The sequence below is a fragment of the Thalia democratica genome, chromosome 1 (assembly GCF_965202585.1).
Source record: "Thalia democratica chromosome 1, ktThaDemo2.hap1.1, whole genome shotgun sequence".
NCBI classification, from domain to species: Eukaryota; Metazoa; Chordata; class Thaliacea; order Salpida; family Salpidae; genus Thalia; species Thalia democratica.
This window is the reverse complement of record NC_139165.1, coordinates 80097760-80114233: the sequence shown is the minus strand read 5'-3', so window position 1 is coordinate 80114233 and position 16474 is coordinate 80097760. Positions and strand designations below refer to the sequence as shown.

At 30.3% G+C, this 16474-nt stretch overlaps 1 protein-coding gene across 1 annotated transcript; it reads left to right on the top strand.

The window, feature by feature from the left end:
- Positions 1 to 326: 326 nt before the first annotated feature.
- LOC145840019 (uncharacterized) lies at positions 327 to 13815 on the top strand. The gene is made up of 14 exons (XM_082947258.1): positions 327 to 601; positions 2501 to 2596; positions 2800 to 2966; positions 5579 to 5815; positions 7699 to 7925; positions 8356 to 8591; positions 8847 to 8964; positions 9037 to 9103; positions 9265 to 9313; positions 11858 to 12061; positions 12378 to 12458; positions 12688 to 12741; positions 12816 to 13074; positions 13281 to 13815. The coding sequence occupies exons 1-14, from the start codon at positions 327 to 329 to the stop codon at positions 13470 to 13472; spliced, it is 2262 nt and encodes a 753-aa protein (XP_082803384.1). The 3' UTR covers positions 13473 to 13815.
- Positions 13816 to 16474: the final 2659 nt, after the last annotated feature.

Here is a 16474-nt window from a genome sequence, read left to right as displayed (position 1 = left end):
CGAAATCTGTCTTCCTTGGTGCCTCCTCCCCGGTCGTCGCCACGGTCGAATTTGATTGCCGTGGTAACGACATGATGAGAGGAGCGCGTTTGTCTCAAGTCTAAAATAATTAAAATTTTCTAAAAAACATATTATATTTCTTTTTTTTTTCGAAATGAGGTAGAATTGATTTATGAAAAATTTTATTGAAAACCACATTATAAAATTTTTTTTTTGAGTATAAATTTCATTTTTTAAAAATACAGTATACATTGAAAATAGTAGTTTTGTAATTTGTTGAAAAATATTAGTCGTATATATTTCAGATCAATAAAAACATTTAAAATATGAGTTCTTCAGCAGTTCCGGGTATTTTTCCCGATTTATCGACAATTTTAAGCCAATCAGGTGCCGAGTTCGGGAATATTTTTTCTCAACCCGACCTTCCTAGTATGTGGATGCTTAACAACCCGGCAGCCATGTTGCCTGGTAACCCCTTTCCTAGGGGATTTCCCCAAACTTCCTCCAACTTCAGTGGGTTGAATGGGGCTAAGCAGCCAAAAGGTGGTGAATTTTCCGGGCTCGACCCGCTACAATTTGGAGACCAGAATCAAGTTAACTGGTGAGTAGATAAACATTGTTTGTTTTAAACTAAGTATATAATAAACAAAATGATTGTTTTATCAATGGTTGAAAATGCCGATTGGAATTGACATTGGTTGGATTTATTTAAAACTTCGAAGAGATTACTATTCTTCTAATAAAGAAATTTTGCCTTAAAATTATCTGAATTGTTTAGTTTTAGGTTGTGGTAATTCTTTCTGTACATTTGTAGTCTTTTAATAAAAAAATAACATATAAATTTGTGAGCGAGCATAAAATTTACTTCAGGTGCTTATACTTAGCCCAAGAATACTTAAAGTTTTGTAAAAAAGTTCGAGCTATTTATTCAGTTATTATTCAGCACATAATTTATTAAAAAAAACTACTAAGTTCAGTAGATATGTGCAAACTTTTTTTAAAGAGACAATGAACTTACAACTTTAAAGTACTTCCTTAAATCAAGTAGTCTGTTTAAATTTTTTTATTTAAAACTCCTAAAATCTAGACTTAGAAAACACATCCCATCAAAAAAGCTTTTTCTTGAGAAAAACCTTGAAACTATAGACATACGGTTTACTTTACCGCGTCTGGAGGAAGCTTAAAACCGCCTTCGCAGACGTCGGTGATTTTCGTCGAAGCTGATTAACTGAAGTGTGGAAGTGCTAAAAGCGGGACGTCCCGGTTGCCAAGCAACCATGCCACCTTGGTTACCATGCGAGAGACCTCAAGCGTTTATCTGCTTCATTGCAGCTCGCAACTTGGCAACCGTTGCTAAGGAGCTTGTTTACATGGCAACGTGGTCGTCAGATTTGTTTTTACTGGCGCGTGTGTGGCTGGTTGCTATGGCAACTACTGACTTGTTGAGTTGTAACAACAAAAATATTATACAACTGATTAAATACGCTGTCTGCAATTTTTTTTTAATCGTTTATTCATTTTAGTACCAAAAACTTGAATTTTATTTAATTTGTGTTTTGTTCTAGGTTCTTTAGTATATTTTAATGTTTTTCTGAACAAAACAACTTTAAAACATTAAAGTTCAATTTTTAACCTTTTCGAAATTTTCCAACGTAATAATTTTTTTTGAGTACTTTATAAAAGTGTACAGTAGACTACCGCTTAAGTACGCACTTTTTTTGGTACGCACCCCGCCTTAATTACGCACTTATCCAGAAAGACTGATATATGGTTAGAATGGCCAATCTGCTGAGTTAGCCTGAGACTTTCACAACTTTTAAACTAGGGTGAGTAATCCTGAGTAGTCTAAGTGGCCCGAGATAGTGACAGCCCTGTTATCAAATGTTAATAAATTAAATACTTATGTAGTGGTTGCATAAAAGTGAAAAGAATAATGGTATTTGAGCTGTAAAGCTATAAAATAAATAAATATAGATGACAAACTTAAAAAAACCTACAAATACAACATAGTTAAGTCATAATTTAATTTAAATGTACACACATTGATGTTTTGAAAACATTTAGTAAACACAATGTAGTTTGGTACTTTCCCTCTAACAAAACAAAATATGAAAATATGGCTTAATATTCTTTTTTATATCATTGGCTGACATTGACTTTCTATATTAAACGTATGTTTTTATTATGTAGAAACTTTTTATAGAAAAAATAAATCATTTTAAATTCTAGTAAAAAAATTTGCAGATTAGAATTATGTATTAAATGTTATTTAAAATAAAAAGACTAGTTTATTTGGCTTAATTATTTGGTGGCTAGTTGTAAGAAAGAAAAAAAACAACTAAATTTCATATTATACTATGTCGTCAAAAAGTACGCACTACCCGTGCTAAGTACGCACTTTTTGGTCGGGTCCAGTTTGCGTACTTAAGTGGTAGTATACTGTAATAAATTTCAAAAACGGCTTTTTAGTTTGTTGTTGATTAAAAATAAACACTTTCAGGTTACAAGTTTTAAATTTGATGAACCTGAACAAAAAACAAGAAGGTATGTTACCATTATCTAATATGCCAATGTTCGACAACGCAAAATTTTCACGGTAAGTTTTTACTTAAATAGATTATTACATTTTTATCAGCTTTTAAGATAAAATAAATACTTATATTGCAATAATTTTAATCAATTCCTTACCTAATATTTCTATAGTTTTACACAAACAGTTTAAAAACTAAAAATAACTAAAAATAGTATTCAACTTTGTCAATATTTTAGATTAGTTAAACAGTTTTCTTTTTTACACAGCAACAACGAGCTCAATCATCTTAAGCTGGTTTCCACGCAACAGAGATCAACTTCCGCTATGACGTCATCACCAGTGCTGTCATCCACGACTTCCGTTGTCGAATGTCAGCAGCCCCCGGTTGTTACTAGTAGCAACGGAAAAAGAGTCGTTACTCCTAACACCAACTGTTAGTTTTTGTTGAACTATATAGTTTTGTGTACACACGTTAAAAAATAAAGTCAAAACAAAATTTTCATGTATATTATTTTTTTTTGTTTTCTAAGATAGTAAAGATAAGATATTTTTATTTAGACATCGTTATTTGTGCATATATGTATATTTTGTTGATATGTATATTTATAATTATATTTGTCCATATAACTTTTATTTGTCATTTTATAAATAATTCGTTTTAAATTTTCCGATATAAAATATTATAGCATTTATATATTTTACATCTGAAACCGTTTGTAAAACCATTAAATCATTCGAGTTATTAAAGGGTTAATAAAAGTAATCAATTGTTTTAATTTTCTTAGGCTTAAAAATTAAAAAGAGTATATTGAAATTCCGCGCCTCAATATACAAACGAAATTCAACAATTAACCTAATTTTAACTTGCATTCAACGTGTACTTCTAAAAGCTCGTCAGACGCGCTAGCTTGAAACAAGTCCATTAAATTTTAACTAAATTTAAATTCAACTGATCGGCCGTACAAACTCGCGCGTACATAGGTGCTACGCGGCTCAAAGTAGATTTGATTGCTATATAAAGCTGATTTCAGTAACTTCGGTGCCAAGTCCTGACACCGCGGATTAGCGTTGACCTTACCTTTTGTTTCAATCAATCTTCAGCTGTAAAACCCAAAATTGCTCAACGCATGTGTATAGAGAAAGTGATTATTTATTTTTGTTTGAGAAAAAATGAGAAAGATTCTTGTTTTTATGTTGCTGGCGGTTTTCGATTAAAAAACAGCTTGCGATATTCGCACACAGGTTAATGCAGACGACTGTCAACATGTTGATGAACTTTTGTGTATTTTAGCGCATGCCTTTACAGTTTTTATTTTCTTTATTATATGTTTGCTTTGAAATTTGGTATAAAACATGTAAAGCTTAATCAATTTTATTGATTTAACCAGAAAGTTCTTGCACATCTTACATTCTGCTTTACTGTATTTTATGTTTTCGAATATCTAAAGCAAAAAACAAACGAAAAATGAATGGCAGAAAAAGTTGCGAGTAAGCAGAAAAGCTTGCATAAAAAAATCCGAAATTTTTCTTCCTTGAAAAATCTAATGTTTTTCTTTGCTAAAAAATTAGCAAAACATTTTACCTACAGCCATAAATTAAGCTGCACTTCGCGAGATTTAAAAAAAGCTAAAAGGTCGATTTGTCTCGCTCTGCGTCTTTGAGAGACGAAAAATCACGAAACACGCCTCTGAAATCGGCTAAAAGCTCTGAGTAGCTTCATTAAGCTCAGTTTGCTTTATCTGCCGTTCAATCATTCGGCGAATTTGGGCGGTAATTATTCTTGCACCACTCGCCTAACACGTTTCGATAGAAAGAGAGTTTCAGACGGCCGCAGCGAAAAGAAGCGAAATGCGACGCGGCGATAAATAATGAATAAAAGCTTCTCGTCTTTCGATCCTAAGCTGTCGAACGGCGTTTTGTACCGAAGAAAGCTGGAAAGCCTGTTGTGTGTGTCAAGAACAATCATCATGACGTCACAACGAGCGTTGTTTGGCGTGCGAGCGGCGGTTAAAAGCTTTTTTGTAAGCACGAAGTGTCGAGCGGCGTTATTCTATGGTTTTTTCGCAAAACGCCGTCGATGTTTACTGGCCGCTCTCGCGTTGACAAACATTCAATTTCGCTGCAAGGCGAAAAAACAAACAAGGTTTTGAATCTCATAAATTTATCATTTATTTACTTTTAGTTTTTAGTATATTATGCTTTTAGCTTTAAGTATATTTAGAAGTAGTATCCTAACTTTATATTTGTTAATAACAAAAACTAGGAACTGTTAATTTTCTAAAAAAAATTGCACGGTAATTAAAACTATGAATACTCATTATACTAAAAATGCATACTTTTACGACAGTTTAAATTTCGACAATTCAAACAGAAAGCGTCTAGCAGCATTCTCTTGTTTTCGCAAAGCGCCGTCGATATTTGCTGACAGTTCGCGCATTCGCGTTGACAAATATTTACTTTGTACAAAAAAGGCTAAAAAAAACATTGAAAATTGGTCACGGTTATTCGCTTCCTTCTGCGTCACAGGAAAGATCGACTGCTGCCGTCGCTTCTTCTATAATTGCAGCTCTAAATCCTTTTTCATGCCGTTACAGCTTTTTTGTTTTTGCTTCGCGTCGTTGCACGTTGCCAATGACAACCTTCTTAGATAGAAGCGTTGCTAAAGGTCACCATTGGCTGCGTGTCTAATTTATCAATTGACGAGCTTCCTTTTCATTCAAGCTTCCTGCGAGTGTTTTGCTGTTTTTTCCACTTTTTTTATCGGATAGTTGACCAAAACTTAAAAGCAACTGTCGTCGGTAAACATTCAAAATATACATTACATTGCATATAACTACTTGAAGCTGTTTACTCAAATTACGACACATTTATTTTATTTATTTTATTAGCTTCACTCATAATACTGGTCATAGAAATGTGAACCAACAAGCTTTGAAAATAGTTAAAGTACAACTTGAAGTAACATAAAAAAAGCTCATTTTACAAAGATACAATAAGAATATACAAAAGTATAAATCAACAAAATACAAGTTAAAACATCCGTAGATTTGATGGAAAGTTCAGTGAGCAAAATGAGACTTCAAAATCGGTTTCCAGGGGCAACCAGCCATCACCACGTGGCAACAGAGGGTTGCAGGTGGACGGTGAACCTGCCGAAAGGTCACGTGAGCAGCTCGGAGGTGGAAGTGAAGAAGGACGAAGGAGGAGAGGAGTTTTTGGAGGTGACTTGCGGCGACAACAATGCCCTCCTCTACATCGCAAGACTCAGCCAGGGTAGCAAAGGTGGGTTTATGTTTATAAATATTTGTTTAGCTAATGCAATATTTTGATTTTTTTTACTTGATGAAGATATGAATAATTAATAAATTATAAACAAGAATAGTTTAAACAATTTTTTTTTATGAAGTTACTATTTAAAGTTAAAAGACAGGTTTGTCAGTACATCTATATAAAAATAAAACTAAATTAGATTAAAATTATTTTTGTCTAGTGTTTTATAAATATGCAATGTTTAAAACTGCTAAATACTTATTTTGATAGGATATTTTTTTCTTTTCTAATTAATTTCCTTGCTTCATAAAAGCAAATTATACTTTTGTTCAAATAAAAAAGTAATTTGTTTTAAAAGTATATAAAACTCAAGCTTTTTATTTTTGTCATTTACGAATTTGTGCTGCTTTTAAAATTTATAAAAATATCTTAGTCAAAAAGATTTTTAAAGAATCTTTGTAGTTATCTAAATTGTTTTTTTTCAAATAAAACCTAAGCGTAAAAACTTTTTAAACTTACCTAAATGTATGTAAAATATATGTTAATAATAATGCATTTGTGCGAAATCTTTGTAAGAGCTGTTATATCTATTTGTCGAAGTATGCATAAACATTGTGTCAATATTATTTTTCACATAGCTAGTATAAAATATTGGTAGTGTTACAAAAACATTATTAAGAACAGTAAATAACAAAAGTCGAAGTCCGTTTTAAACAAAACCTTTAAAAACCAAAAAACTAAAAAACGTAAAAGCTCACATTTAAAAATTCTGAAAAGAAGATTGGAAATCAAAATCACGGGCCCAAAAAAAAACTCGCTAGCTGCTTACGCACAAAAGTATTTCGTTGCAATTTAATCACGTTCTCGCAACGCAGACTGTTCCTTATGTTTGCCTCACTTTTCGTTTGTTTGACCAGAAAGTAAAATTCCATTCAATAAGGCCGCTCGTGATTTTTTAGAGAAGTTTTCTATTAATATTTAAGTCGATTTTTGCTCGGAGCGCCGTCTCTATCTGTAAAATGTATTAGCTTTTTGCGTAAAACAAAGCAGAGTGAAGTTTAATGGTATTATTGTATTTATTTGTCTTCTATCTTTATACGTTAAATTTAAATTATTTAACAAAAAGAAAAGTTTTCACCTAAAAGTTTTAAATGCTTTATTACAAAGAAAAATGAAGAAAATAAGTAACTTAAGGTATTATTCAACATTTAGTTTTGAATTCAACCGATCTAAACTTGACAAGCAAATCAAGTTTCTTTGTTTATTACTTAGTGTCTTTACATAAAAACATAAAAAGCTCTTACAAATGTTTTTTTTTTTAGTTTTAGCTTACTTTAACACTTATTTAAAATCTAAAAGCTCACCAAATCGACAATTTTTACTTTGTTAGCAAACAAGAAGCCTATAAAATTCGTGATTATAGTGAGTGGCATAATAAAAAATTAGGAAAAATTTGAAAATTAAAATATTAACTATTTAGTTGTAAGCGCTCACGTATTAAAATGCTGTAAATATGTAAAAAAGTTTAAAACCTTGGAGAAGACGAATTACTTCCAGTTTATTAAACAATAAAAACCAGATTATTGCGAGTTTGAAATGAGAGAACTACAAACTTATACAAGCAGTTACGCTTTTCGTTTAATTTGATAATTAGCAGTTTGTCGTCTTTTACTGGAATTTTTAGTACAACAGTATTGTGAGCTGCTTGTTTTAAGAAACACAGTTTTTTTGTTTTGGTCTTAATTTTTTAACGTATAAATTTAAATTCACTTCGTTATCAGTGCGTTTAATAATGTAAAATTCAAAACTAAAAGAAACAACAATCTCAGATTTGTTCAATAGTACACAATTTTTGCTAAAACAAACATTTATACTAAACATTTATAACTTCTCAGGCAAATCAATTTTGTATGAGCTGGGGGGAAAGCAGAGCTGGATGCATCCCAACGAGTTCCAAGCAATAAGCGGGAGGGAGACTGCCAAGGATTGGAAAAGAAGCATCAGACATCACGGGAAGAGTCTGAAAGCTCTCATATCAAAATCGGTGATCATTCATCATCAGAACGAATGCGAATGTGAATGGTGTCTGAAAAACATTGCTTTCCTCGCTCAAAATCACGTGGTGAGATTTCGTTTTTGTCTGTTATCTCATTGAAATTTTCTTAACAAAACTAATGCTTCAACGATAAAATGTCTTAAGATGGTGAAATTAAATAGTTACAAGTATAAATTTTCTTCATCTTAAAGGTATCATTAAAAAAATGTTTTAACTTTATTGTTTTTTTCTGGGTGTTCCTTAAAAATAATATAAATAGTGTATTGCATAGTAAAGTTTTATGCTTAAAATCTTTTTAGACTTTTAGTTTTCAAAATACTTTTAAATTTACAATCAAAAAATGTTGATCTTTGTACCTAAATAAGCAAATACTTAATTCAATTTCTTTCAACATTTAGAAATTAATTCTTGGTTAGTTTGGTTTTTAACTATGTTTTTTGAGCATTGCAGATAGTTTTTGTAAAATTTTTGTAACAAAACAAAAAATATCAAATAGGCAAGTTCTTCTGAAGATGATGTCACGAATAAAATCAGCCATATTTTCCCTTCAACCATGAACAACCAGCAGGAAGATCATGATGACGTCACTGCATGGCAACCGTTGGTTTCGTTTCCAAGCAACCTACCCAGCACTTATCTGATGGGTTTTGACAACTCGCCGTTGCAAACTAATATGATCGAATCAGCGACGAAAAATTCCGCTTTCACTTGCGTCCTGCCTTCTAGAAAAATGTTTGTTGTAAAATAATTAACTTTATGTTTCAATTAATATTTAAGCTTTAAAAACTTGTATTTATTATTCACCATATAAGTTAACTTATCATATCAATATTTAAATGTTTCTCCTTGAAATAAATAAGTTTAAAGCAATTGTCATGTTACAAAATCAGCAAGATATTGATAAAATTAAAACAATACAACAACAAACACATGTCTTTTGGTTACTAAATTTTGAGAAGTTTGTTGCTAGAATTTAAAAAAATTCAGAGCTTTTCCGTCGCAAATACAACAATCTCCATCTTTAGAGAATAACAAAGTACAAAATAATACAGCAAGCGAAGATACAGCTTCCCGAAAAAGATCACACAACCTTGAAGAAAATCAGGTTGGAAATTTGTTATATAGAGAAAAAAAATATATTTTTTATTTACCAATCTACAACTATTTTTTCTTGCAGAATCAGCTAATCGAAGAAGCAAACGAAATACATCCAACTGCTAACAAGAAATCAAAAATTGACAACGGTTTGTTTTTATAGTTAATAGCTTTTAAAGTATTTTAACACGCAAACTCAGTTATTAAAAGTTTTAAAACCTGTAGGCATATTAGCACTACAACTGCGTTTTAATTTCTATCTACAAATAATACATAACAAAATCTAGATGTTGAAATAAATACTTTTTAGACTTACTGCCGAACTTATACGAAAATTCAATCAACTTCGACCATAAAAAGTGAGTAATTTGTTTTTATTATACTAAAAAGAAAATCGCTAACAGATGCCCTTTAAAATAATAGCAACTAATCGTTTAAAGTAAATTTTTCCGTCAACATAAGAGCAAAGATAATTTATCTTTTTATTCAACAAATAATCGATTTCTTCTTTAAACAAATTTTTTAAGCATACCAAAGTAGACATATTACTCGATAACTCTACTAAAGTTTTTATTTAAGTCAAACTATTTTGCTCTGCTTAAAGCTTTTAATAAAGTGATAGTTTTTGTAAAATATTTTTTATCAATAATAAGAGTTTTTTTGAATGTTGTTTAATAATTTAAACCGAGCTTACTGCATGTGATACCGCAAGCCAGTATACAGTATTAGTATAGATTAGTGATGTACCGGACCCAAAATTTCGGGTCCGGCCGGACCCGGATCCGGACTTTTTTTTCAAGTTAGAATCCGGCCGGAACCGGACCCGGACTTTTTTTTCAAACTAGAATCCGGCCGGAACCGGACCCGGACTTTTTTTTCAAATTAGAATCCGGCCGGAACCGGATCCGGACTTTTTTTTCAAATTAGAATCCGGCCGGATCCGGATATCAGACAAAAATGGCAATATCCGGCCGGACCCGGATAGTGAGTCTGCTACATCACTAGTATAAACTAGCCTGAGTCAGAATGAGGTTTTTAAAAACTGAAAAAAAAGAACTTTAATCTAATAATAAGTAAAACAGCTAGCCACAAGGTTTACAAATTTAGGTGTTATTTACAATTAAAAATCTGAAATCAAGTTCTTGAACAAAATACACTAGAAAATTACCAAATATTGAAAACTGGATCAGCTCAAATTCATTCAAAATTTAAAAGAAAATTAGCCTGAGTTTTTATAAAAAACTTAACTAGCCTGAAGCATCCAAGTTTTTCTAAAGTTCCCAAAAATTTTGAAACTAGCAGGGTTGCCACTGTTTAAGTCAATAAAACTAGATAGAGTGAGTATAAACAAGCCTGAGTCAGAATGAGGTTTTTAAAAACTGAAAAAATTACTTTAATCTAATAATCAGTAGAACAGCTAGCAAAGGTTGACAATTTGGTAGTAAAGTTGTGGACTGATTGTGGTACACTTAACTTATTAGTACTACCCATCATAATTAAATCCTACCTAATTTAATTAATATCTAACAAATACTAAATTCTAACTGAGACTACTTTCTATAATCAGACACGACAGTTTTGAGTGATGAAGCTTTTATACAAAACACAACAAGAAATACTAGCATATTCAAAATTATTAATTACTTTGGTAACACTTTAAAAACTGGAAGCTATTTAAATCTATATAAAAAGACTTAAAACAATTAACTAAAAATTAAATAAAACTTTTAGTAAAGAAGAAACTGTAAAATTTTTAATAAACTATAAACCTGGCTTAAATATGCAAACAATTAAACACCAGTTGAAATATTCATTTTTAAAATAAAACACTACTTACAATAAGCATTAACAAAAAAGTTCAAGATATTTTGTTGCTTCAAGCTGCACACCAAACTAACTAACTGCTTACATATAAACTGCCTGTCATGTTCTGATGTTTTATTGCATCAGTATTTAGTTTGAAACATTTCGTCATATGATTCTCATTGGCTCGTACATTCAACCGTAGTAACTCTAAATATTCTCTGAGCTCAGCTTTAAACAATAGACAATGCAAGTATTCATTCCAAAGTTTTCAATTTTACAACATATGTAAAGAGTTGCATTTCTAAAATGTTCATTTCATAATTTAAATATAAACAAATGTAAATTAGTCACGTGTACAAAATGAGCCAATCACGGTAGGTGTTTAATTTTATTTGACGAAAATGACCCTTATTAATTTACACAAGGTTTGTTTTTGAAAAAATACTTTTCAGTATGCTTTTTTTTACTAACTAGATCCGGGTCCGGCCGGATCTCTGTTAGGATCCGGCCGGAACCGGATCCGGACTTTTTTTTCAAATTAGAATCCGGCCGGAACCGGATCCGGACTTTTTTTTCAAGTTAGAGTCCGGCCGGATCCGGATATCAGACAAAAATGGCAATATCCGGCCGGACCCGGACCCGGATAGTGAGTCCGGTACATCACTAGTATAGATTTACATAAGTTAACACCTAAAAAACCTCGGACTTAATTGATAAATTAACTATAACACATTAATATATAAATCAAGTTTCAATTTCTAATATAAGTTATTTATTGGTATTTACTATACTATCATTATCATATTTTAAAATTTTAGTTTACTAAAGTCATTACAATCAAAAGTTGAACCACTTGTCAAAATTTTAAATTTATTTTTATTTGTTTAATGTATGATTACATTAATTTGTATAGTAAAAAAAAGTTTTTTATATCCAAAAACAATTATTGGTGCACATATTTAAATGTAGAATAAAATTATAGTTTTGTTTAAACTAAAAAGTTTGAATCATGAAACCCAACACAAAGTTCCTACATTAAACAAATAGTTACTTTTTAAATTTTTAAATGTTTTCTTTAATTAACTATTTATTTACAGATTGATGCTGGATCAGTCGAACATTGTAAAGAACATGGCAGCTGCATTCGAACAATTGGCGCCAAATTTGCTTGAAAATATTAAAATAAATTGCAAGTCTCAATTAGAAGAAGAAGTTAGCCAATCAGAAAAATTAGAATCTAGTGAAATAAATCAACAAATTAACTTAAATGATGCTAAAGACCATGCTGAAATCGTAGAAAAGTAAGCAGTTTTATATTTATATAAAACTTTATGTTCAACTTTGTTTAATCTTTTTTTAAACGATAAAAAGAAGCTGCAAAGCATATTTTCAAATCAATAAATTTGATAAAATTTGATAATATTTTTTTCATAAGTGTTTTTATCTTATATTAACAACAAAAACTTAAATAAGTTAAAAGCATGTTTAATATCAACTACCCGTACTTAAAACTTTATTATAAAGCAAAAAAAATATAATCGATTTTTTTATAAGTTTGATAGCTTCAAAGTACAAACTTCATACTTTTCAAAATAAACTATTTAAACTTTATTTTAGCAAAACAAATAACAAGAAAAATGAAAGTTTTGTTATAATGTCAATACAGAAAAACGTAAGAAGATCAAGTAGCGTTCCTATGTAAGTTTTAATACTTTTTTATACTGCTCTTATATGGATATAATCAAAAAGTACATTAGATACATTTAATCAAACAAAAATGTACACTTTGTAGCGGATATTTTCTTTAATTTTAGCTTTTTAAACTGACAGTTGTAGAAAAAAACATTTCTACTGCAGTAATATCGTAGTAAGTAAGTAATCTTTTGTGAAACAAAAACAACGTGTTTTTTTTTTTTTTTGTTTTCAGAGAACTTAAAGAGGGAACAAAGAAGTCAAGAATTTTTCATTCACTTTTTAATTTGTAAGTCTTTAAGAAATATATGAGTTAAACATATACCCCATAAATAAAAGTTAATTTTTTTTTTGTATTTGCAGAAACTCCTCTTCAAAAGGAACTTCTTTTAACGATTCTAATCTTCTGACCGATAAAACGCAGCTTAAAACTGAACCCGTGTCTCACACTTCAACAAAAATTGCTTCACTGTTGGATGAGACTAACAACAGGACATTTTTCATGTCTGCTGACAAAGATACCATAGAAAAAATATTGAAAAATTCCGATGAAATGAACAAATGGAGTTGTAAAAGAGTCGGTCAGTATTTGGACGAAATTGATTTGGGGCAATATAAACAAGTTGGTTTAAATCTTTAATTATAAGTACACCAATTTGTTTAGACACTTCTTAACAGTATATAAAAATATATTTTAGCACAGTGTACTACTAAAAAAGATGTTTACTTAGAATAAAATCTTATAAATAAAAAAAAATGCATTTTGGTATAAGTTTATTATTTTGCAACATAACATAAAAATTTCTTCAATTGTAACCATAACAACAGATCTTCCTTGACAATGGCATCAATGGCTATTCACTACCGTTAATTACCGAAGACTCTTGCTTGAACATGTTGCAAATGAAACTGGGTCACGCTCACACCCTCATTTCCTCCGTTCACCGTCACTTGGGGTCGTACTTGTTCATCCTCGAAGCTCACCATTCACCCTCCCCATTTCTTAACGATTCAGGGTAAAACCGGAGATTGAAAATTTAATACTGTGAAAGTTTTATATTTTAGTTTTATGTCTCTATTCACTAACACAGCGCTTCTAACTTTACCTTCTGTCGTTTGAAGTATAAATGTATTACTTTTTTACAATATCTTTGTGTCATGTTTCAGTTAAGCAGATAAATATTTTTGATCAGCTATCTTTTATCGGTTGTTTTTAAAAGCAGTTTTATTTTGTGCTTTTTATTCATTTTTTCTTAGTTTAAATACAATTGTAAAAATAAGCATTAGTTTATTAATAATTTTCTTTTTCAACTAGGTATTAACTATTTTGCCTGATACCAGATCGACTACTTTTGGTTTTTCTATACGCAAAAATAAACTTGTAAATCTGAATTTTGTTTTTAATTGTATTACGTCACTAATTAACGATTCAGGGTTATCCCGAGGTTTAAACTAGATTAATGGGCAAATTTATATTTTAATTTTATGTTTCTATTCGCTTACACAGCGCTTCTAAAGTTACTTCTCATCGAGATCAAAACTAAACTATATTTTATTTTTGCTTCTATTATTTTTTTCCTGGTTTTTCTCTTCACTCTATTATACAGCTTACTTAAAACTGAATTACTGTTTGCTCATGATATAAGTTGTTAGCTCTGTTATGTACGCACTTAAGTTAGTTTTACTTAATTAAACTTATACGGAATTCTTAACAAATAATTTAGCTTTCTTTGCGACATCTGCTTTATTCTATAACTTGTTAAAAAATTAAACTACATGTATCTTGTTTTCTGTTTTGCTGCGTTTTTATGTGACTTTTTCATTTTAGTTTGTATAGTTGAAAACTAACATCGTTATAAAGATTTAAACAATTCAACAAAAATGTACGTATTATTTCTTTGGTAGATATAATTATTTAAAACTTTTTATAATCAAATAAAAAGAATGTTGCAGCGTTGTCTACATTTTTTCATTTATATTAAGCTTAATAAAAGATAAAATATGTTTACAACAGTATAAATATTTATTTATATCAAAATGTGTTAGTAAGGTATAGTTTCTATTGTGTGCTTTAATTCTTTAATTTTTAAATTATTTTTACTGATTCTATAACTTTTAATTTTGTCCAACTTTGCAATAAGTTTACAAGCCTTCAAAAGGCAATTTCTAAAAGTGTTATTTTTGTTTTCGAGCTTCCTACGTCTAAAGTCATATAACTGCCATTTTTTTATTTTATTTTTTCTGTTTTGTTATTTGAAAAGTTCGGTGTTTAAACTACCAAAGCTGGTAACGAAATAAAAGTTAAAATTTGCTGATGTATCATTATTTAATAGTAAAATAAAATAAATTAGAAGCAAAAAACACTCAGGATTACTACCGTGTTTTTAAAGTAAAATACTAAGCATTTCTGTTATATAATCAACATTTGTGCATACAACGTAAAATAAAACATTTTTCAGTTTCAATAAATTTTATCTTAAATAAGCAATTTACAGATTGCAGAAAAGATAATAAAAGCATAACCAAAAATTTGTTTATTACTTATTTTACTTTAAGTATTAAACTTTACTAAATTAAATTTACTTAAATACTTTTTTTTTTAAGTTTACTTATTAGACAGTTTACGTAATGTTTATATTATTTAATAAAATATTTTTGTATTAAAAGCCATAAGTAAAATTAAATTCACAGTTAAAGCCTTTTGAATGTCAACCTTTAGTTGACTAAATTTTTGAGATAAACTTTGAATATAAATACCTAAGTTTAATATAAATATACCAAATAAGTATAAAAGAAATGAAATTTTTTCAAATAAGATTTAAACAAATACAATATGAATGAAAATTAGAAACCTTTTTAAACTTAAAAACATTATTTAAAACTTTATTTAAAATTTGATATTATAACCAAACTACAACAAATTTAAATAAATAAAAAGTGAAAACATAAAATAAAAATAAAAAGCTCAAATCAAACCACAAGACTTGATGTGGTTTCCACGGCAACCGATGCTCACCGCGGCGACAAACGACGACGATCACGACCAATCACGACCGCGGATTAGAAGCGGTGACGAAATTTGAGCGATAACTTTCTGCTAACGGCAATCACCGCACACAGCGAAAAGAACTAAATTTGACCTCACATCAGCAAGCGCAGTATAAAAACAGTGAAAAATTCGCACGGAGCGGTGCGAACAACTTCAATGCAAAATAAACAGGCGAAACGTAAACTCACTAAATTCTAACTATCTGTTATTTTGTCTGTTATTTTTCTTTTGCCACCAATAAGCCTATCTAACGAGCGCTCGATAGGCGGAATGGGGCAATTAACGCGTTGTGTGTGGTAGCACCTCGTGTTGAAAACTTGATGCGTTTAGAAGCAGATAAAAATGCGAGGTGAAAGCCTGCGAGGTCGGCGACGTTTCGAGCTTTCATGCACTAAGTAATTTTTAAGTAGTTTAGTTGCTCTTTTAACATAAAACAAGCAAACGCTTTAAAACTGATTTGTAAATACGCAAAATATCTCTTTGAAGCATTTGTTTTTATTTTTCAACTACCTTTCATTTACTGTCATTCAAACAAATGTGAACGCAAAAAATTTATCAGCAACATACCTTATCTCGGAGACAAGAATCAAAATTGAAAACTTTGAAAGACATGTGTGTTTAAGGTTACTAACGCGCACAAAATACACCTGAGAGCTTCTTATGGCAATCATGCCAACAGTAAACCGCCGCTTCCAGCAAAAATCCGCTGCTAATTTGCTGCCTCTCTAATTAACGGCATAAGGAGCTTTTACAAGAAAAGCTGAAGTGAGTTCAATTCAAAGTCGAGCCCATCATTCACATACACACCTTCTTATCTTACTGAGACAATATCATTCGTTTTGTTCACTCGCGAGCTGCTTTGTTACTCGTTTATCCGGAATTTGAGATTTTATTGTTGAGACATCGCTTTGAAAGGGGGAAATGAAGTTCGTCGTAGAAAATTGCTGGTTGTTTTGTTGTTGAGTTGAAATTT

What these genes read in the sequence shown, in the direction of transcription:
- LOC145840019 (XM_082947258.1), top strand. Translation starts at nt 327, where the DNA reads ATGAGTTCTTCAGCAGTTCCGGGTATTTTTCCCGATTTATCGACAATT. An exon ending in TCCTCGCTCAAAATCACGTG is followed by an intron (nt 7,926 to 8,355) that starts GTGAGATTTCGT and finishes AATATCAAATAG; the next exon opens with GCAAGTTCTTCTGAAGATGA. An exon ending in CATGCTGAAATCGTAGAAAA is followed by an intron (nt 12,062 to 12,377) that starts GTAAGCAGTTTT and finishes ACTTTATTTTAG; the next exon opens with CAAAACAAATAACAAGAAAA.